This window comes from Leiobunum rupestre, chromosome 2 (assembly GCF_980474605.1).
Source record: "Leiobunum rupestre chromosome 2, qqLeiRupe1.1.hap1, whole genome shotgun sequence".
NCBI classification, from domain to species: domain Eukaryota; kingdom Metazoa; phylum Arthropoda; class Arachnida; order Opiliones; family Sclerosomatidae; genus Leiobunum; species Leiobunum rupestre.
In genome coordinates this window covers 13,544,339-13,568,181 of record NC_143385.1, presented here as the reverse complement: position 1 = coordinate 13,568,181, position 23,843 = coordinate 13,544,339, and the positions used below count along the sequence as shown (strand labels likewise).

Genomic DNA, 23,843 nt, shown 5'->3' with positions numbered 1-23,843 from the left:
TCTAGACAAACCGGACATTTGGGCGTCTGTACACAGTTAACGTCCAACCGACAGTGATGTCAAGTCGTCAAAATTGAAATTTCCCTCACAGGGACTTAAAACTTCCCTTTTTGACCAAAATTTTCCCAAGTTTCATTGTTAGCTTTCAGAAAGTGATATTTAATACATAGCGCCTTCTAGGTAACCAATATTAAACTATAATTTATATATTTATAATTTTCTATTTATCTTAATACATTTCATTGCTTTATATGTAATAGAATAATTAGCTGAAAAACAGTACGTTATTACACGAAATAACGATTTTTTTTACTTTTCCCCATTAGTTTAATCAACAGAGTTAGATAACTAGAAACTAGAAATTATTAGATTAATTATAATTGGTTATATAATTTATCACACTGCACGCGACCACAGTCACCATTCCGAGGAGCAGACGAGTCCTCGATAATAAAACGAAAAAGTGGAAAGCAAAATTGCAGGGGTGCCAGGTTAATAGAAAACATTAAGCTTTCTTGCTAAAATTACTCTCTTAATTTTCATAAAATTAAATCAATTATTTTAAATATTGTGATTATTTAGATTAGGAACTTCACTTTAAATCACCCTACTTGGAATTTCCTTAGATTTCGAAAATTTTTAGCCTGATTTCCGTTTTCCTTTTTTGGATTTTTAGGGTTAAAAATTTTCCTAGATCTGGGAAATTTCCCGCGACTAACCATCACTGCCGACCATAGAAATCTCATAGGTAACTAGAATGCTGCCGTGTAACTGGAAAATGGACCAAACGCCGTGGCAGACGATAGTCAGATCTCAGCCAATCAGAGCTCAAAGAGTGGTTCTGCCCAGAATTTTATGTCACCAGAGAGAATGACGTCACCTATCTCCCGCGATAGTAGCGGAACCAAGGAGGAAACTGGAGGATTATTATCCTCCTTGGCGGAACCACTCTACGGCCTTTCATTGGCTGAAGGTTCAAAACGAACTGGCGACAAGCTCGGCCGCAGGCGGCAGCATTCTAGTTACCTATGAGATTTCTATGCTGCCGACCGACGTCAACCGCGGATTTTGGGGCGTCCTACGGACGAAGTAAGATCCGAGTGTGACGTCAATCGGATGTCCAAAGGACGATTTTGTGTTTGCTGGGTAGACAATGTGGGTTTAAGAAACAGCGTTGCCAGATCTGAAATTATCGTATCTAGGCCAAAAAATTATCGATTTTCCTGGAAAATTATCGTACATTTCTTTTTAGAAGTCAATTCGACATAAAACAATTATACATTGTTTAGTATAACATATTTAAAACTATTTTAAATACCGTTAATTACATCCATTAATATTGTAAAATATCCTACAGCAAAGTATTGATCTGTTCTATTTAAAATATTTTTATCAACTAAACTTTTTATTTTCCAACTTATGGCTTTCTTTTACAAACATTAATTTTAGGCAAAATATGCCCTGTGAGGCAGAGCAAAGGGACAGCTATTAAATAAAAAATGCTTTTATCAAAGCAGTTGAAAGGTTGAATTAAGGGGAGTAGTTGAGATCTATGAAGGCGCAGATATTGAAAATGTTTTAGGTTTAAAGAGTTTTGTTTTTGGAATTTTCAAAAGCGAAATATATTTCTAAAATAATTTCCATCGATTTTCCTCACCTTTTATATATTTTAAAACCCTTCCCTTAAATTTGAGCCTTGAAACTGTAACAGTAAACTGAGAAAATTTTTAAGGATTATGTGTAAAATGACAGCATTTAACTTCTATATACACATATAGAGTAGTTTCACTCAAAAAGCATGGGTGACGTAGTATCACGTGACACTGAAATCACTGTATAAATACATATATAACAGAAACTGAACTAGAAAAAGTCATAAATAAAAGAGATTTGCAATAATTTTAATCAAGACGGTGTTCAAGTTAACAGAGAAAATTTGGATGTAACTATAGCTTCTATTTTCACAATTAACAGATGACATTCTCTTCCTATAGAGAGCCTGCAAGTGCAAAGAGAGTCGTGTGTACCTTTGGCTTAGAAAAGATAAGTCATTGCTTTTCTTCCAATAACAATAAAATCTAAAAGGCCTTTCTTGAAAGAAACATGGCGTTTTAATGTAACCCTTAAGTCTCTTCAGAATTTCATAAGGCATGCCAAAACTGTATAAAGCTCCGTGTTGTTATGTGTAATTCTACCATGGATTAATGAGGTTAATTAATAGAGTAGTATCGCTCTGTAGCTTTGGGCTATGGCCGCCATTTTGAGGACAATTTTTTATCTATAGGAAAAAGCATGGGTGACGTGGACATACGTCACGCCGATATTACTCTATTCATGATTCTACGAAAAGTTTAAAAATGCAGACTATGATAGATAGAAATAAGTATATGACATATATAACATCAATTTAATTCATCAAGATAATTAGCTAACATAGAACTTTGCCAACTCCTTTAACCGTTTAATTTCTTTTATATTCATACAACATTTTTAATTTAACATAAAAAAGTAAATTAATTAGGTTATAACTCATTACGAGTACTAATTTGCAAAATAAATCTGCTCGAGCTAGTTACAACAACGTAACAGACGTCTATCGGATTGAAAATCAACGCCAGAAGCCCAGAAATAAGCTTTTCATTTGAAAAATATGGTGCCGCATCAACTATCAAGCAATGTAGCCTACCTCGTATTTTTGTCTTTTTCTTTCTAGATTTTGGTCATACAGCCCTATTAATTTATCCATGGCTAAATGCGTGTGATTTTAAATTTGGTTTAAATATTTCGATTAGAATAGAAAAAATTCAGAACTAAACACGCGTACTCATTTACAATTTAAAATTTTCTCAGTTTACTGTTACAGTTTCAAGGCTCAAATTTAAGGGAAGGGTTTTAAAATATATAAAAGGTGAGGAAAATCGATGGAAATTATTTTAGAAATATATTTCGCTTTTGAAAATTCCAAAAACAAAACTCTTTAAACCTAAAACATTTTCAATATCTGCGCCTTCATAGATCTCAACTACTCCCCTTAATTCAACCTTTCAACTGCTTTGATAAAAGCATTTTTTATTTAATATAGAAATTGGCCCGGATATTATAACATTTTGTATAAATTACGTACAACCTAAAATAAAAAAAATATAAAAATATCTCGTAAAACAAATAAACGACCAATAGATGCCTGATCAGGGATTCTCCCACATTTTACCCTTTTCGGTAGAACCGATCAATGGAGCGTTACCCTTTCGTTTCATTCAACTTGTGGGTGCGTACTCGTCCCAAAGCTGAAACACGTAACACGACTCTGATGTTTTTATTAATGTTGTAGTGTTCTTTTTAATAGCTGTCTACTATATTATCTATTATTATCAAACAGTTATCACCAATCTATTTTCTGTCAGATCAAGAGCGCATTCCCTGTTTCATTTAAGTTTATAATTTGACTTAATTCGCTTCATATGTAGAAAACCACTAACCTACTTAAATATTTGTGTTTTTTTATTTAAGTAGGCTTAAAAAACGTGGAAGTAATAATAATTACACACACTTTAATAAAACATTATTTGTTTTATTTGTGTTCTCATTTTGGATAAAAACAATTTGTTCGTGTTCAGGAAAGCTAGAAGTAATTGAAACAGATTTTTGATTAAGGATAACCAGCACGCCGCGTGGGGTAGAATTTATGAGCAGCCAATTTATAGTTCATGATACGGCTACATTATTTTTGTCTTTCAATCTGTTCTTAATATAAACAAAAATCGCATTGAAAATGATTAAGGTTAGAGAAACCAGATATGAGTAATTAAGTTCACATATCAGTGCCCTCTTAAGGAATATGTAGGCCGAGCTAATTTTCCTAGTTTCAAGATATAGATAAATAATAAAATATATTTTAATTTAAAACCTTCACTACTACTAAATATGACTTGAGGGTGTCATAATTTTATTAAACCAATAAATAAATCCGTTCATAAATAAATAACTTTTTTTATTCACAATGATAAGCTTCATTTGTTTAACGGTTTTTTTAATGAAAAAGGAAAACTAACAACGTTTATTTAGGTTTGATCAACCCTTTCTTTATTTAAAGAGTAAATTTAGTTAATAAAAAAAATAAATTCTGAAGAAATTTACAATGAAGAGCTTACTGAAACATAAAGTCTATGACATTTTAAAGTATATTTTCTACTTCGAAGGCCACCACGACTTTAAAGTCATGACCGCTGAAATGGTCTCGGGATTCATAGATCCACGTTTTGGTGACACCAGATTATTACCTTTAGAAAAGATTATTTCCCATGGAACAGACGAACCTTTTATGCATAAATAATCCCTTGCCATTTTGGCGACATTAGAATACTTCTGTTAATTTATCTTAAATAAAAGATTAAAAATTATATACAATTAAATTTGATACTATATATAGGAAATTATACAGGAGACTCCTTTAGTCTTTCTCCCTAGTTTGTTAAAAACTGTTGAAGTTCGTTTAAACATAAGACGGGGTGAAATATGGGTTGTATGCGTTTTCATAATCTATAGTAGTTTATTAAAATTTCACTGTAGTTTTTCCGCAAGTACATTTAAAATTATAGCCGTCAGTCAGTGACGTTACTCAATTTTTTAATTAATTTTTGGCTATTCTTATATTTCCCTTTGATCAATGGAGATCGGATTGGAAGCGGTCGTATGAGCTAAGACATCGTTTTCGTGAAGAAAGGTTTCCGGGCTCAGACGCCATAAATGCTTTGAAAAGGCCAGTGTTTTCTTATAGTGTAGTTTCCATTACTGATAAATTTATTAATTATTTCTCAGTAAGTGGTTCTCAACCACTCAATTATGGTATTTGCTTCTTTTGCTCCGCTTTCAGTAGTGAAAGAATTGACGCAATGTTTTAGTCTCCTGTGAGCCTTGGTTTCCACAAGCGAGCGTAATAGGGCGTAATTCAACTTTGGGACGTACAAACGTTTTAACGAGCGTGAAGAATATTTCGCTAGGGACTTGCCTATATTCTTGATTTCCGCGCCCTGACTAAATAATTGATTATTGTCTTGGGAGAGCTTAAATGATTATTGTCTTGGGAGAGCTTAAATGATTGTTGTCTTGGGAGAGCTTAAATGATATCCCTAAAATCTAGAGATATTTTCTCTTACGCCATCTAACTATTCCTTAAAGTTAGGAAATAATGCAACTTGGTTTGAAAAAAGTTAAAAGTTTATTTGGTTCTTTGCACTTTGGTGTGCGACCCACCACTCGGGTTCCTAGAGAATTCTATCTCTTCGTCGTCCAAACCACCAAGATATTTTTTCCCTAGTGGTCACAGAAAGGACTTACAATACATTTCGCAGGAGTACGATGGAAAATTTTGAGGATTAACGGGGGCAGAAAAGAGAGAACCGTCGCCAGTTAGTCCCGCGACCTTTTCTCGAGCGGTGGGGTTAACAAAGGGAACTGATTGACAGCCACATCCCGTGCATCATTTGGAGATGACATCGGTCCATAATTAAGCGAGATAGTCATTGATCCTTCTTCAAAATAATAGGATGTTTAATTTCCAATTCGAGATCCGCTTCTTGCAATCTGCCTCCAACGCAGAGAAATTTGTTTTCATTTAACAGTGGGCGTAATTCCGCTATTGTTGATTGTTTCTCGATCTTCCCTTCTTTTTCCAATTCTAGGATTTCTTGACTGTAATCTTCTTCCTGAATACAACGAATCCATTGATTTTCTGCGTTGATTAATTCGTCCGTTTTTATGACTCCCTTATGACTTCTGTTTTTTCGAAAATAGTTTAATGATCTAAAGACGTACGCCGTAATTCGTAAGGTTTTGTCCATATTGTTTGTCCGATTTAATTCCATAAGTTTATTTATTCCCATTTTTGCTATCTTCGTGACAGCTAGTACTGATTTTCTTTTCTCCCTGGCGATGGTTTCGTCGTTAACTTCTTGCATTGTATCAGCTGGCCATTCCGATTTCTCTTTCTTGAGCCATGGGGGGCCCTCCCACCAAATCGCGCTTCCATTCAGCTCGCTCGCTTGAGCTCCTCTCGTTGGGATGTCAGCTGGATTTTGAAATCCTGGGCAGTGTTGCCACACCCTGGGATCCGATAGCCTTTGTATCTCCACCACTCTATTTTGAACGAACGGCTTCCACGTTTTCGTTGAACCTTTTAATCAGTGTAAGGCTATTGTGGAGTCCGACCACATGAATACTTCTACGCTTTGTGGTTCGAATATACTTTTGACGTTATTGACTAGGCGTTCGCCTAAAAGGCCACCCATGAGCTCCAATCTTGGTAAGGATAGATCTTCATCCGACGGATCTACCCGTTTTAGAAGCGCTACTCTCGCGTTTGACGTCACGAGGGAGATTCCGATTGTTCCGTTATTTAAAGGGGCTCCAAAGTTCGGTGGCAAAAAAAAAAAAGAAAATTGAGCATGCTTTTCCTTCCTCCCAACCCCTCACTCGGCCTTGGCAGAGGCGGGCAAAGTTAACCGTAAATTTCGCACTTCACTGACTTTACACACATTTTGCCACCGAAATTTGGAGCCCCTTTAACTCGTACCTGACGTACACGACCGCCGCGTACGCTCTTGCGCTCGCGTCGCTAAAACAGTGTATCTCCAAATTCTTGATTTCATGCGCTTCATTTAAGGAAAAATAAAATCTCGGTATTTTTATTTTCCGCAGCGCTGAGAGTTCACTGCACCAGTTTTCAAATTTCCGCGCAGTTTCTTCGTTTAGTTTTTCGTCCCAAGTTGTTTTCTTTTCCCACAATTCTTGTTGTATGAATTTCGCCCTGATTGTGAAGGGGGCCAAAATTCTTATAGGATTGAAAATCTGAGAGACGGTGCTTAGCGCTTAACGTTTCGTGAATTTAATGTCCTTATGACGTCTGTGATTGGATCCCATTGTAGTCCCAATATTTTTGTCCATTTGTGCTTTGCACTTCAAACTTCGTTTCGGCTTTTGGATTTGTCGCCTCTTCTCCCCACATCTTACGTAATTTTTCCGAGTTAGATTGCCATTTTCTGAGAATCATGTTGGCGTCTTTTAATATGGATGACATTATTTTTGATAGTTTAAACGCGCTTTCAGCATTTCGATCTCCGCCAACCAAGTCGTCAACGTATAGCCTTTTATCGAGAATTTTTACCGCTTCCTTGTCTGTTTCTTCGTACTTCTTAATATGAAATTTTATCGTAGCGGCCAAAAGGTATGGGCTATGTTTCAATCCAAATGGTACCCTTGTTGATCTTAAAATCGTGAAGTCGTCTTCTCTGACCTTGCCTCTTCCGTCTTCCTTGACCCACAGAAATCTACAAGAGTCTCGTTCTTCGTTGGAGAGTGCCACCTGAAGGAATGCCTTCTCTATATCTGAGACAATTGCCACCGGAAATGTTCTGAAGCTGAGTAGCAATAATAAAAGGTCCGGGTTTAAGTTAGGACCGCTCGCTAGGCAATCATTCAGTGACGGGACACCATCTTCGTGTGCAGAACTGTCGAGAACCGCTCGTAGTTTTGTCGTTTGGCTCGCTTTTCTGCTGACTCCTTGATGTGGGATATAATAAGTCCCAGGCCGACTTGTTTCTTCGTTTTCGGGTACTTTATCTACTATTCCAAGTTGAAGCTGCTCCTCGATAATGTTTTTGTAGGCGTTGTAGTACTCCGGATTCTTGTTAAATCGCTTCGCTAGACTCGAAATGCGTCTTGTCGCTAATCTCAGATTGTTTGGTAAAATTTATTTTTCCTTATTCCAGGGAAATTTGACCTAATATCTTCTTACTTCATCATCGAATCTAACCTCTCTCTCGAACCTATCCAAAACGTCGTCTCCTTCGGAAAGCTTTTCAGGTTTCGTTTGAATTCCGATCGCTTCCAGATCCCAAAAGTGTTTTTTATTAATTTCGTTAATTCTGCATTTTGACAATTAATATTCATGACAGTAATTAAACTGTTTTTTGGATTAATCCTTTTAACGCTCGACTGTGGCGAGCTCATTGGTCCTTCTATGGTCCATCCAAATAGCGTATCTCTGGCAACTAGTTTGTGTTGCAGCCTTTCCATTGATCTTTCCACTATATCGTAATAATAGTCTCCTCCGATCAGTAAACTTATTTTAGAATCGCTTGGTTTTCCATTTCTTGGGTCATCCGCTAATACGGCCTTGGTTTTCTCCACGAATTTTCTTATTTCTTCGCAATCTTGGGTTTGCGCTCGGCATATGAATGGTACGGCCACGGCTTCTACTTCGATATTTTTCCCCGGGTCTGAGATGTTTTGTAGGGTTAGTCTAACTATTTTTCTCGTTTTCTCTTCGGCGGCTGCGTTTCCAAATTCACTGACGAGGACTTTCGTTTCTCTTACGATAGGTAGCTGCATCCCTTCGGCGACTTCGCTTAGTACGAACGTACCCTGGCTTCCATTGTCCAAAACTAGTTTTAAGGGGCCTAAGCCGGTGTTTTGGGGGTAGTCGGGATTCTTGACCATAATTTGCGCGGTCTGCAATAGGACGTGCTTTCTTTCGTTGTCAAAAACTGTATTTGTGTTTAATTTTCTAGACTGATCTGCGGGCTCTTCTTTACCTTTCTCTGGTTTGTGGGCCTCATTTCGCGTACAAAGAGCTTTATTGTGATTTCTATCACAAATTTGACAATTTTGATAATTCGAATCGCACCTTCGAGCGTCGTGTTTTGACCTTACACAAATATAACACCTTCGTTGATCTCGTATCATTTTTCTCTTTTCTTCGAGTGTAAACCTGGGGCAGCTCCTAGTCATATGTTCCGAAATTTTGCAAAATATGCAATAAATGCCTTTCGTAGATACGTTAGTTTGCAGCGCGTGCGTCGTGGGAATATGATTTCGATGATTTATATAGGAGTTTTCCTTTTTATCTTGGGATCGCGTTTGAAATTTTTCTTTTTCTTTAGTCTCTCCGAGTCAGAGGTGGGCATTTTTTTAAATTTTCATTTTAAAATCTTCACCGTCAAACAGAGAATAATTTTAGTTGCCCTGTTAAAAACTTCTCATTCTGAAGGAAATATTGGAACACTTGAAGGTGCAAATTCCTTCTCACTGTGCAATGTTTTGGGTAAAGTTCAAAACTGTAATCTTCTTTTGATCGGAAGATAACGCTTCAGATTTTCTCGTTTTTTTATGTTAATGGGATAAGGCGATTTATACATCAAAAAGATTATTCACCGCAAGATACGAATTAAGATAAAGCTGTGATTAAAATTTCAAAAAGAAGTGGAGACACAACTAACTTTATGAAGAATGTAGTTAATTAAAAATTGTGTTTTCGTATTCCTGAATGTAATTTTAATAGAAGAAGGAGATATCTGATTAAATGTAATTTATAACACCGTGAAAATTTCGAATTAACTATCATCTTGAATTCTTCAGGCAATAAAATAAATTTTAGTCGGTTTTACTGATAACTTCGGAGTTGGATGGTTGTTAGTCAAATCATCGACTTTATATAACAATAGGGATCCTAGAAAACCTTTACACCACTTGGCGGTGTGAAAATTGAAACATAATAAAATAACAAAGATTACACGCGTTATTTCTCGCGTTTGTAGCACGCGTTATATTTTAGGGAGATAATTTATCGATAAAAAGGGCGAGATAAGTGTTTTTTATTTTAATTTCACGCGATGTGGCGCGTGGAATCTCTATGCTCGGTTACGCCACCAGTGGTGAAAACGTTTTCTAGGGATCCTCGTTATAACGTAGTGCCAGCACATGGTAAGATAAAAAAAAGTAAACGAAACTAAGTTATCGGAAAGCAATACCCCTAATGTAATAGACGAGTTCACAACGCACGTCCCCCTCTAGCGGAGTCTCATTCCCCTTCTCTTGAAACAAGAAATTTTTCCCGCGTCACAAGTTACCGCTTACCTACGGTAAGAGACGAGTTGGGCCCATTTTTTTACCGCTCGATCCGACCCGATACGAAAAAATTAAAAATATCTTTTGCAAAATATTTTTAATTAAATTTTTCCCGACCCGACCCGTAAAAATTTAAAATAAATTTTCCGCGACTAATCTATTTTGCCCGACCCAGCCCCGAAACGTCGACAGACCCGAAAACCCGACAAGATCAGGAAACCCGATAGTACACCGAAACCCGATAAAACCCCGAAACTCGAAAAGGCCAGGAAGCCCGATAAGACCCGAAAGCACCGCCCTTATTTTAAAGGCCCGGCCCTTTTAAAAATTGACCCGTTCCGTTAAATTTTAAAATAAAAAAATTTCGGCTCGACCCGGACCCGATTTAAAATTAGTGGCCGAATCGGGTATAAAAATCCCGACTTAATCGGAGACCCAACCCGTTTCTACTTACAGTGCAGTGCATGCCAGAAATGTAATTGAAAGTGACAACTTTCAAAAGGTGTCACTCTTATCACATGACGTATTGCGACGAATAATTATAGAAAGGCGTGGCTAATAAATTCCATTTTAACCACCCCTAGTGGGGAAATGTAGCTTAAGCATTTTGTTTAATTTAATGCTAGCGCCGATTATTGAGTTTGAGAGCTTATACACAAGAGCTGAATGTTACTTGCCCTAGTGGAGGAAAATATATTCTTGTTGAAGTGAAATTACTTTTTCATATTGAACTTAAATATCACGTGAATATATATTTTTTTTAATTTAGAGAAATCTTCATCCTTTGAATTTTTTTGGAACTTCTACCTTTAAATGTCCTTCGTTCGATGATTACCCGATCTTGCTTATACACGAACGCAATTTCATAGAAGGTTTTGAAGAAACGTTTTACTGAACTACTATCAAAAATAAGATTTTTGACGTTTATCAGAGATAATAACCTCAAAGATATCGAACATGGCCCGATGAGAAGGTTAATGAATATTTCTACCCGCGAAAAATTCATGACGAGCATACTTTTCATGTAGTCGCGTTTGGAAATATTCCTTATATGAAGCTTTCTTTGTGTGTTTCAACCAGAATGTATTACCATGGACTAATTAATGTATACACAGGGACGGTCCGCATAGGAAATTTAGCGGCTAGCGATTGCTAAATGTGCCCTCGAGCGGCGATTGTGCGAACTAACGACAAATTGAGTCAAGGGGGATGGAAACGGGAGGAAAGGTTTAAGAGTACAAAAAAAGCAGTCGCCTTGCCGGCGATGTTGTAAGCTCCACGTGCGTTTGGTAAATGTATTCATTTATATTAACAATTAAATTGATTGATATTAATTTTTCGGCCCATACATTCGAGACGTTATTCTCAATTTCTCCAGACAAAAAGAAAATTAAAAAAGTGGATTTAAGTGATTCCGATAATGGTAAATCAAAGATTTTTTTGGACAAGGCTTAGAAAAAGATGAACAGGAAAGGTATAAAGAAATCTTTCGTGTGATCTTTATGACAATACTTCGAATCACTTTTACACGAAGGGTAAACACACAGCTTTTTCCTCATAATTAATTTGTAAAACTACTTAAATAAATTAAAGCTCTTAAATCATACACCTTATTCAAATGAACGAAAAAAACCGTTTGTTTTTCAAATCATAAGCAGACGCCAACATCGATAGACTCCAAGACTTGCAGATAGAGGCCAGCATCGTTTTTCCGTTTGATGACGTTTTGACTCGGCTAACTTTGCTTACGGGGGGAGGAAAAGAGGGAACAGCATTAACAAGACTTAGTCGCCGATTTTATGAGAGAGTGGCGTTGTGCGGACCGTCCCTGTGTATACATTAATTAGTCCATGGTATTACTGCTGCGAAAGAAGATTAGTGAAGGAATTTAAATTTTTCAAACGCTGTCTGTGAAGTTAATATGCACATCTCTGCTCCGAGTAGCGCGCACGTTTCCCTACCTTCAACCTCGCTTTGCAAAAAATCAGTAAATGCTTGTAGGTTCCAATCCCCATCTTTGGAGTGTTTTTAAATCAAATTAAATGTATTCTAACCTTACGTCTTATGGCAGACATTCAATTAAATACGGACAAATAAACGTACCGCTTAAGGTGGCGTCTACGTCTAAACCCTTAAGACATCTTACATTTAATTGTATTTTGTCGTATAGATTACGCAAGCCTTTGGTATCACTCGAGTCGGAAACTGGTTCTAAATTCATTAAACGTCTACCGTGTGTGTGAATAACTAAATCTTTCCTGTCAAACCTTTCTTTTAGAATCCTTACCGCCTCATCGTAATTTTCTTCGCTAGCTTTCATGCCAATTAATGTTTTCTTCGCGTCACCCTCCAAAAACGAATATAAATAGTTAAACTTTTCTACCTTGGTAGTTTTAATCTTATCTTTGAAAGTTGACTCGAAGCGGCTCCAGAATCCTGCCCATTCGGTGATATCTCCAGTGAATTTCGGGGGCACTAAGGTCGGTAGCCTGCTGGTTTCTTCTCTGATAACGGTGACGTTGTTTCCGTGGTTGTTCGTAATGTGTGATCCAGATGTCGATCCTGTTCCCGAAGTGGTAATTCCTTGTGCCCTTCTGGCGACACTCTGCACCTTGATCTTTAATATTTCAAAACTAATTCGGTCGTAATAGTTTTCGATATCCTCCGCTTCCCTTTCCAGATCGTCCTCGTCCTTGGTTAGTTGCAGAATTGATTGATACATTGCGCTGAGGATGCTGTCTCTTGATATCATCAGTGTTAACTGACACTGTATCTCTTCTTCGTTTAATGTTGTGTCCTTCAGCAACAAGTCCATTCCGTTGGCGGCCTTTGTAACATTTGAGCGCCCTGATTTTCTTAAAGATTTCCATCGCGTTATTTCTTCTGCCGCGGTGGTGCCTCCTGTTCCTCCTTGAAGGGTAGGTTCCGTTGTTTCTCCGGCCATTTTTAGCTCGGCTTCTGGTTCCAAAATTTTATTCACTTAAGTCACCTTTTCCGTCCGTCGGTTATTAGTAACCGTCCCAGTTTTAATAAAAGTTCCAACGGTAATGAATAAACCGAATGTCCGTAATTGAAATGATAGTTCCGCCGGTTAATGAATAAACCGTTGGACCTGTTGATTGATAAAAGTTCTGTCCGTTTGATCCCGGATTTCGGCACCATGAAGAATATTTAGCTAGGGACTTGCCTATATTCTTGATTTCCGCGCCCTGACTAAATAATTGATTATTGTCTTGGGAGAGCTAAAATGATATCCCTAAACCGACTGAAAAATCTAGAGATATTTTCTCTTACGCCGTCTAACTATTTCTTAAAGTTAGGAAATAATGCGACTTGGTTTGAAAAAGTTAAAAGTTTATTTGGTTCTTTGCACTTTGGTGTGCGACCCGTCCACTCGGATTCCTAGAGAATTCTATCTCTTCTTCGTCTTCCAAACCACCAAGATATTTTTTCCCCGGTGGTCACAGAAAGGACTTACAATACATTTCGCAGGAGTACGATGGAAAATTTTGAGGATTAACGGGGGCAGAAAAGAGAGAACCGTCGCCAGTTAGTCCCGCGACCTTTTCTCGAGCGGTGGGGTTAACAAAGGGAACTGATTGACAGCCACATCCCGTTTGAAACCAAGGGGCCCTGGCATGGGTTAATTCCGAACTGCCGGTACCTGAACATGGCAGGATTCTTCCAACTTTCATCTTCATTCCAAATTAAGTCAAACCGTTCAGACCTCCTTACACCTAAGCTAGCTACTGTAGCTTCACAATCACAAATACCAACGGTTTCCATTAATACGACTTTAGATAATTTCTGTCACCTAACACTTCATCGAAAACCATGTATTAAGGCAAGTTTATGAAGCAATTTTTTTGGGAAATATACAGTATCTGGGATTCAACTTCTTCTTTGTAGTCTCAATGTTACATGAAGCAAGATCCTTAAAACTCAAATTAGTTCTTTATTATTATTAATATACCGCCTTTTGAAATTAACAGGGGAAGTTCTTTATCGGAATCTCTCACAGAAACCATCTCTGGTTCATTAAACCAAGAAGGATAGGTATAGGAGTGGTTTTGTGAGGCCGCCGCGCATCCTGCACCGTTAGCCCAAACTCCCACTGTGGGAGAGGGGGTGAAACTGAAAAGGGGAAACAACTTGGTAGATTATTGTCACAAGAGTAAATTTATAGTTGTTTGGCGCCCTCTTTAGGCAGAAGGAGAAAGTTTGTATATAAACAGAAACTAACAAAAAAAAACACGTGTTCCTAAGTGCCGGCAAGGTTTATTCTAATGTTGTCAGATATATATTGTTAACAATTATCGTCGATAATTAATATGACAGGGGACCATACTTACTGCAAAGCGACGTACGGCAAAAAATTAACTAAAGCGCAGCAGAGGAAAATTGATAAAGGTAAGAAAAGCTATCAATGATTTAAAAATACACTAGGCTTAATTAAGCCTTTGCATAATTCTCGCTTTTGTTTTTTAGGTATTGGTTTTAATAAAGAATTTTTCCATGAAAATTTGAATACTATTCTTAGTAATGCTTCAGAATTGTATAAGGTTACTTTTGTCGGAAGGCCACAACCAGTAATTGTAAGTATTGAAACCATAGGGCTCTAACAAAGCTCATCATTACCTTGGACACACGGAGTAAAGTTTACGATTTGAATGTTCATGTTTTATAAATAATTCAGTGGTTTGTGAATTTAAAATGGTTCATGAAAAATTATTTACTCTATGTTTATTAACTCTGTAGGAGGCATTGGAAGAAATTAAGAAATCGAAAATCACAAAGTTGTCCGATGAAGCCATCGACTATTTATCAATTTTTTCAGAACCAAAAACTGGAATTTTTGATAAAGATAATTTTACTACTAAAAGGCATAATCTTATTAACGATGATGATTTTGTTTTAGAAGTAAAGAAAACGTTAGCGCACATTCCACCATTTAAGGCATTACAAACTAAGGATCAAACATCATAACTACAATATTTTCAAATCGCCTTTTCAATGAGATCCATTCCAATTATCTCCAAAAGGAAGCAGAATTAGTACCACTAAAAAAGGTTGAAGAAAACCCAAGGAAGGATGAATCAAGTAAAGAAATACAAAGTATTCACCGAATTGCCGGATACGTAGTTAACCAAATCATCGGACTTTATGATTGCCCCACATTTTGGGGTAATTGCCTCATTAAAAAATCCGAAGCCAAAGAAGATTTTCTTAAATGGAGTGTGAAACAAGACAGAGGAGGATTACTTTTCCTTTCAGCTACAGCAATCAAATGGTTTCAGCATGTTTCAAACGTGATACGGATTTTCATAAAATGCAATGATCAATTTAAACTAAATGAGTCCAGAAAAGACAAAATGATTTCTGCTTTAGAAAAAGATGGTTATGTAAATCAAACGTGGGAGGATCTGTGGGGTAAGTAAAAGAATAACCTAGTTGCCGCAAAGAAAAAGGCCTTTGGTATTCTCATCAACTGTCATCTAAAAAGTTTAACTAGAAGTGTTAAAAATAAATTCCAGGCATTAAAAAAGGATTGCCTCAATAGTAGTGGTATACGCCAAGAACTGAAAGTGTTAACTCAAAATACAAAAAAAAAGAAAGACAAATTAAAAAGATGTTTAATTTAAAAAATATCTTGAAAAGCGTCTCTGGCAGCTTTTCTTCGTTGTAATCTTTTGGTTTTTGTCACAGTACAATTTCCATTAGATACTTTCTTAATTAAAGATTTCATAAGTTTTATTCGTTTGGTTCCTTGACTATATTGATTCACTGTTGGGTTTTCACCCGATCCACAAGCACCACGCTGTCTGCCAAAATAGTTTTCCAAGAGGTCTTGATTTAACCTGGCCGTTAAAACAAAAGGCGCTCCCTTTTCTAATAAAAACTTGATAATTTCAATAGTTGAGAAAACTGGAATAAGGATAAACACTTCTTAGTGGTTTTCAGTGGCATCACTAAAGGGGAACAGAGCCCGTATTGTAAGTGGGTCCCTGGGCTTAAAGGGGTCCATTCAGAAATAGAAAAATTCTTTTTTTTCTAAACTATTGATTCAAAAAGAGGCCCTTGTAGTCTAGTTGAAGGTGGGCCCAAAATCTGAACCTACACCAATGGTGGCTTATAAATATAAAAATGCAATATTTACCAGTTATTCTAATACCTTCCAGAGTTTCCTTGCTCAGAAGCATTTTTGATTTATCAAAATTATCATCTGTTTCTAGTTGATTGACTTCCTCCTCCCATTCGTCCAAATAGCCGAGGAAATCATCTACCAGCCACTGAAGAAAAAAATTGTAAGAAAGTTGGGAAGTTTAAAAAGATATTAAGCATAGTATACCTTGAATCGCCAATCATCCTTGCTTTTAAAAGGGGCCAGAGCTGGTTTTCTTTTGTAAATACACGTTGAAATATTTGAAACATTGAAGATATCGAAAAATTGATCAAAATAACGCAGGAATTTCACAGTATCCAAGGCCTCATCTCCGACTAATACTTCCATTGCATTAGCACAACTCGAGCTCATAATTTGTGTGGCAAGCTTAACTCGCATGCAGCTGAAAGCATTAAGGTGGACATGATTATAAGTCAACTTCGGCGCAAGGCGCAACAGAGATCTGGAATCCTTTTCATAAGTTTCCACTACATAATTCCAAAGAAGAAATTTTCCGCCTTTTTTTAATAGTCTTATTGGTTTCAAAGTGCCATCTTTTGGTTTTTTCATCTTGCCACTGTTGTGCAAACCATTTTTAGCTGTTTTTACATTGTGGCAAATATCAGATACAAAATAAAGGGGGTCTCCACCGCTATACCGGTTTTTAGTTTTGTAGCCTATTTTGTGATTATTCAGCCTTTTTTCCATTTCTGTGCATGTTTTTATTAGTTTTTGGTTTGAGCTAGCCTTATCGCACACAATCGCGAGAATAAGAAATGCGGCTGCTTGTAGATTTTCGATTGCATCCCAAACAATTGAAAATAGATCTTCGGCGTGGTTGTTTCCAGATGGAAAATAGGCATATGGGTATTTAAAGTTAGTCGTTATCCCGCGTACCATTAACTGTAGTATATGTGAGGCTAGATTTATTTTGTTGTTTATATCTTCAGAAGTTCCTTCAAAGCGCTTTTCCATTTCATTGACCATATTTCTGTAGGAATTAAGATTTGTAGCTCCTATTAACTCCCCTGTACTGCTATTAAATACCAAATCTTGCTTCACTTGTATTTCGTCTATAATTAGTGTGAAATATTTTTGGTGGTCTTCCAAGTGGTCAATGTCTATTTTCTGCCTCATTTCTAATAAAACTGCGTCATTAAAACCACTTTTGGTATTTAAGTCCACAGAATAATTGAAAAGAGTCCTTTGGGATGGTAAAGGAATTGCTTGTCTTAGAGCTTCATATGTACTGGAAGATTTCGCTTTGATTGAGAGACACCACTGAATTATCGCTGGATGCCATTTTTTGGGTCTTGATTTTTTTGAGGTCAATATCTTTAATTGCTCTCGCATTAAACGTTTTTGGAAAACAGTCCTGCTTTCAAAGGGATTTCTCGGAATAATAATTTCAAAATCTTTACTTTCCTCATCTGTCATAAAAATCGCCTCATTTCTAAAGGTTTTTTTAAGTTTCAGTTCCATTAGCTTTATCTTCTTCTTCAATGCAACATTTTTCTTATTTAAAATAACCAACTTTCCTTTAACCTGGTCTTGGGACATATAGCGGATGTTGGTATTTTTATTTGTACCCAATCTCATTTCTTGATTTTCTCTTCTTTTTCGACTTAGCAATGTTTTCTTCGGTATTCCACAAGCTTGACAAATTTTAGCGGTCACTCCCATAAAGAACTGGTAGCACTTTTCTGACCTGATTGATTGACTTGCTAAGCAAACACTGGCGGATTTTAAATATTTGTTTCCAAAATTAGTGTATAGGTCCCCTTGAATCCCATAGCAGGTTCTCCAGTTTTCAATTTCATATAGTATATTTCATAAATCTTCAAGAGACAAAATTGGCCTTGTGAAATTAACATTACTGCTAGAAAATAGTGCATGATCAAGGGAAAGTGGTTTGTCGCAAAATTTAAGATTGGAAACTAGGGACAGTGGTATTTCAAGAGTTACTAAACTATTACTCGAAATTTTCCGAAACCTAAAACTTTTCAAAACTGGCTGATAATTTTGGGACTCTTGTAATATATCAATTGACCAGTCACATTTATAAAAATTATTGGCCTGGTCAACCAAAAAATCACGGGCTATTTTTTTAGAGGGTGTTCTATAGCTTCACTGCTTCCAAAAACTTCAACCTCCGATGTGAGAACATTTTTTGACGTACTTGTGGCTGTTTCAGAATCGCTACCCAATTTTCCGACTGTATCAGTTTCTAACATTCTTTCCAAATTAGTTTCTGACATTTGAGATAAATCTGAAGTTACTCTGATATCTCCTTCGATCGATTCAGGGCTAGATGCCACATTTAATTCAGCGTTTAACATTCCACTGGTTCCAGGTAATTGTGAAGTTGGTGTTAGACCAAATTCAACGTCTAATCTTTCCGTGAAGTTTCCATCGCACTCCAAAACTGGGAGAACTAATTCTTCGTGGCAATTGGAAAGAGTATCACAATCAGTTGAATAATAGACATAATTATGGTCCAGGGTTGTTGAAGGCTATTTACAAAATAAAAACAAATTGGTTTATATTATTTTTAAATAATAGCGAAATGATTAAATATTACAGGCTTCATCTCTATAGCTGGGTCAGGATTTTCTTGGGTTGGACCACTGCCATTTAAGAAATGTTTTGAACAAACATAATGATGTGATTTTATATCTCTAGTTTTAATATCATCCCGATTGATCGCATTTACCCATCGAACACATTTTTAATAGTTTGTAGAAGGTTTAGGGACAGGGAAAAAAACCAAACCCTGAACGCGTGACTTTTTTGATATCTCATGGCTTTTACATGATCTATAAATGCAATATTTCCCCGTTTTAATTTAAAATAATATAATTTTAGCACATCCATAAGCCTGGGAGTTATTGTGTAGTTTTGTCTGCATTGGCACCAGTTCGGTTACTCACGGGAGGGCGCTACGTAGTGCGCGTATAAAATTCCCATGACGTTGGGTACCACGTGTTAAAACTTTACCAAGGCTTCCCCCTTTCCCCTTTTCTCCCGTTTGTGGGAGTTTGGATTTACAGTCTGTAGTTTGCCGGGAGCTTACAAAACCACTCCTTCCCCATATACTCCTTGATTAAACGAAGCGCCGAAATTCAGCGAACGCCAGTGCGTAAAAGATGCGTGATGAATATCGGTCACCAATCTCACCATGCAAAAGCTGATAATAATTATGCTATAAATTGCAATGCACAGCTCACATATAAAGCATATTATTTTATTAATTTTGCTCATATCAGCAGCTCTCCTAAAACGCCCATATTTCCTGCGCAGTACTAATTGACTGTTAAGGGCCCAAAAGTTGTATAGTGAGAGATTCCAACAGTAATTTTTATTTGGATGCTCAAAATCTAATTTTAGTGTAAAACGAGTCTCGTATTATAATTTTAGTTTGAGCCTATACTAACTGCGAATAACTCAAATTAAATATAGACTAAACCAAATTACTTTCAGATAAGATAGAGACAACAATAAATATATTCTACTGAAATGTTAGATTCAAAAAGTATCTATAATGCAGCTAAAATATTAAAGTCTAAAATCCAAGCTGATTATTCTAGCAATTCTCTTGATTCCAAATTAATTAAGACTTTTTTGGTTGACAAATAACTTACTTCATTAATCTGCAATTTTGAATCTTAAATCAGACCTCTGCGTGCTTAAACTAGATCTGTTATAAGGATGAATATGGGACTGATACAAAAGACTTTTTGGGTTTATTTTGTTCACGCGTATTTAAAACTTGTTCATTTCTATATTCCTATGATTTAAATTATCCTTTTTTAAGGTCTAAATTAAGGTTAATAAATGGATGAATACTTTTAAGAAAACCGTTTCCATTTTGGTAAGGGTATATCAATTTAGAGGAATCCCACGTCCATACTCTTTCATGTCTGGGAGGTTTTTATAGGATTGTTAAAAAATTTACTAAGTAAACCATTTTTACACACATTAAAGTATACTCGAATTCCAAAAAGTGGATTAACTATAATTGTTTTCTGAAAATCATTTCATCCTTTTTATATTTTCGTAATCAGCCTTGAATGAAATTAAAAATCTACCATAAAATCGCATAAAATATTTCAATCATGTTTCCATAAATCTAATCAATATAAATTGGATTGACTTAAATTTATTTGACCTTTAATATTTATTAAAAAGTTAGTTTGGATTTAAATAAAAACTTTTATTTATACTAAAATGTCTTTTTTGGGAGAGGGGTCACTTACGCGAACCGTTCGTAATTTTTGAGGTCGTTGTTAGACAATTTTTCAATTTCAACCGAAGACAATAGAAGTGTTTTATAAAAAGGTAACTGAAAATTCTAATACATTAGACACACTTAAGAAAAATGAAACCAGTTAATTTTTTTCGTAGAATAATATTTATTAGAAACTCAAGCCCTGTTCACATTATACAATTATTTGGGCCACTTAACTGTATAAAACTAATTGTAAGCCTGAAAATTGTATAGTGCGAACAGAAAAATTGTAACAATTGTTTCCACTTTTTCTGTTCGCACTTTACAATTTTCTTGCTTACAATTAGTTGGATACATTTAAGTGGCCCACTTAATTGTATAGTGTGAACTGGGCTTCATACTTTCCACTTGGATTGTTTTCATGTGGCATTTGCCCTAACCGTATTCCAGAAATATTTGCTTGTTTAAACCGATTCATTTAACTGGTGCTGTTTTTGATAACAAGGACCGATTGCTACACCACACTTTAGAACTTTCTTCATTAAAAAGAGAAGGATAATTATTTTTTCAATTGGGCGCTTACAATATAGCCACACTAGACCTTAAAACCAAGTTGCTTTAAATGCCGAATTCGCCATGGCAACTAGATGTTTTTAAATAAGCTAGGGTAATACCCAAGGCACAACCTGAGTTGTGGAAAGCAACGACACGGCAGATGGCGCTGCGAAAATAATTTGCAGTTTTGGAGAAACCGGGATTCGAACTCACAGTCCAAAACTCCGGTTAATGACGCCTTTACGCTCTCGGCCACTGGAAGCTTAACAAAATTTGTTCGGAACTTCTACTGTATTATCGTCAGTTTTAGCGACGCGGGGGGAGTTGGCTAGTTAAGTTGTCGAAATTCTCGTCCGTTTTTACGCCTTATTTTACGTTTATTTTCGGAGTTTAAGGTCAAGTGAACCTCAAACTTCGCGTCGGGTGGTGGGTGGTGGTTGGTGGGCACACTCGCTTAAGATGCCTCGCTCGAAAGTGAGTACTCGAATAAACGAGCTTGAAAATTTTAAATGTTCGGGTGGTGAGCAGTGGTAGGTGGGCACACTCGCTTAAGATGCCTCGCTCGAAAGTGAGTACTCGAATAAACGAGCTCGAAAATTTTAAATGCCCTCTTCCCCATACGTACTTGTAAATGCTCTAAAAGCCCCACAATGAGATACTTATTTTCTTATTTAAATAAAAAAACAAGATACATTAAAAAACTTCATCACTCGTTACACCAAACAAAAGGTTCAAGACAAACTACGAGTTCAATCCACACTGACGAACTTCCTTTTGGGTAATAAAAGCAATAGAACCACAGAGAAACAATTATAAATTGAAGTCACTATCGGGAGAAGGTATTATATTTTTAAGAACACGCGTACGCTTAAAAAGTTAAAGCATTGAAGACTCTATTTCCCTTCACACACTTACGTACCACCATTATTAATTATTGGACTCCCATACTCATCCAAAAACTAGGGGCATTCGGGCATATGTAGTTTTATATCTATGAAGGTAAATTTTTATTACGATAATCTTTGCCGTATACTAGAGGTGGGAACCCGTAGTCCGAATACTGGGTACCCCCAAAAAAACCCACCAGTTCGCGGGTGGGTGTGGGTGGGTAGGAAAAATTTAGGCTAGGTATTACGGGTTTTTTTAGACCAATTTGTACTGCGGGTACGGGTAGGGTGGGTGGGTATCGCGGGTACCCGTCAAAACCCGATATTTGATCTATAATTTTTTTCCTAAATTAAAACGTATTGAATTTTTGCAGTCATGTATTAATATTTTTATGATTGCTTTTTTAATGTTGAGTCACGTACGAGCGATAAACTTAATATTATTTCCAGCAGTTGATCGCTGTGCGAGGACACTTGATTATATATGTACTGTACAAGACTGATTATATAATATATTTATTATCGCTTGTTATTATTTATGGCTACAGCTAGTGCTTTGGACGTTTTCAATTGGGGCAAGAAGGAACTTAGGAAATTAATCAGGCTTAACTCCGTAACTAATCGCGTTTCGTTTCATTCTAACGTAAGTTGAAAATCTCTAGTTTGGCGAAGCTTCCTAATTATTTCCGTCGATGGAAAAGAAACAAGCTACGTTCAGTGTAAGACGTGTTTGAATATTTTATCGTGGGAGAAAAAGAATGGTACGCATTCCTTGTTGAACCATTTAGAATCATGCGGAAAAAATCGCGCTACAGTTATAGCCGAGTCCAATTCAACCAGTGCAATCGGAATTGATATACCGCAGAAATCCGTATCGGAAAGTGCCGTTGATGAGTTGAATAAGACCATTCTGATCGGGTTGGCGGAAGACTTTACGACCATTATACAGTGTTCAAGCAAAAGGATTTCGACGTATTGCGCAGGCTTTTACGAATTTTGGGGCTCACCATGGAACCATAGACATAAAAGACGTTTTGCAACATCGTAAGACTTTAAAGGAGAAACATCCTTGTGATGTGGTTAAGGGTATTAAGAGTCAACTCGTGGAATCGTTAGAGGGGCTGCTATCTTACCCGAGATTTGCGTTTACAACGGACATGTGGACTGAAAAATATAAACAACGCCATTTTTTATCATAAAATATTCACTTTATTGGTAACGATTTTTCGGTTAATAACAATCTTCTAGCAGTGGCAGAGTTTCCTGATGAGAAAAAAACAATGGTAAATATTAGAGCGCAATGTACGAAGATTTTGCAAAGTTATTTTCCGTCGGATGACGTGTCTGAAGTAATGAGTCAATCCGTAGCAGTCACCGACGGAGGTTCAAATATGATCAGTGAGTAGTTTACCCCCGTATTCCTAGCCAAGCGCGGGGGGCGCAGCGTGCTTTCCCCCACGCGTCCCCAGCGATTCCGCCCCCCCTCGGGCGCGTGTCACGCGCGCGTGACCTGAATAATTAATGAGATTAACAGGTGTTTTGAATAATTAATTAGTTGACCTTTCAATCAACTAGAGTAGGTAAGCAAGTGTTTTAAAAAGGGTGAATATTAATGAGCGTGGTATTGTTTTACCGTTATGGGTCATTGACCTGTTAGATAGTAACATGTGTTTAGGATCATCAAGTAGTTATATTATATGTTTGAATATTAATTTTTGGCGGGAAAGTGTAAGCGTCGCGTGTATAAAAATCAACAAGTGGTTAAACTCTTTAGGTTTATTAATGTACACTTGACATGATTTTGGCGGGGAAACGGGTAAAGTTTGTACTCTATTACATGTTTGTATCTTTATAATTAACCGTTAGGGGTATTTGACCTGGAAGCTATATGGTTGTTAAAGTTTTGGCGCGAATTTAACATGTGTTTCGGTTAGAAAAGCGCGGGAAATTGCAAGCGTCGATTAACAAGTGTTTAAACTCTTTAGGTTTATTATATGTTTGAATATTAATTTTTACCGGGAAAATGTTAGCGTCGCGTGCATAAATCAGCAAGTGGTTAAACAAAAATATTTAAAAAGGTGTATTGAACATTTTCGGTTTGACCAAC

General features: G+C 36.6%; 1 protein-coding gene across 1 annotated transcript; it reads right to left on the bottom strand.

Annotated features, from left to right (window-relative positions):
• Positions 1-5,519: 5,519 nt before the first annotated feature.
• Positions 5,520-8,787, bottom strand: LOC149956161 (uncharacterized). Its single transcript, XM_090166786.1, has 4 exons — positions 7,994-8,787; positions 7,793-7,922; positions 7,009-7,681; positions 5,520-6,172 (listed from the first exon to the last, which is right to left on the bottom strand). The coding sequence occupies exons 1-4, from the start codon at positions 8,785-8,787 to the stop codon at positions 5,520-5,522; spliced, it is 2,250 nt and encodes a 749-aa protein (XP_090022912.1).
• Between the last annotated feature and the right edge of the window lie 15,056 nt (positions 8,788-23,843).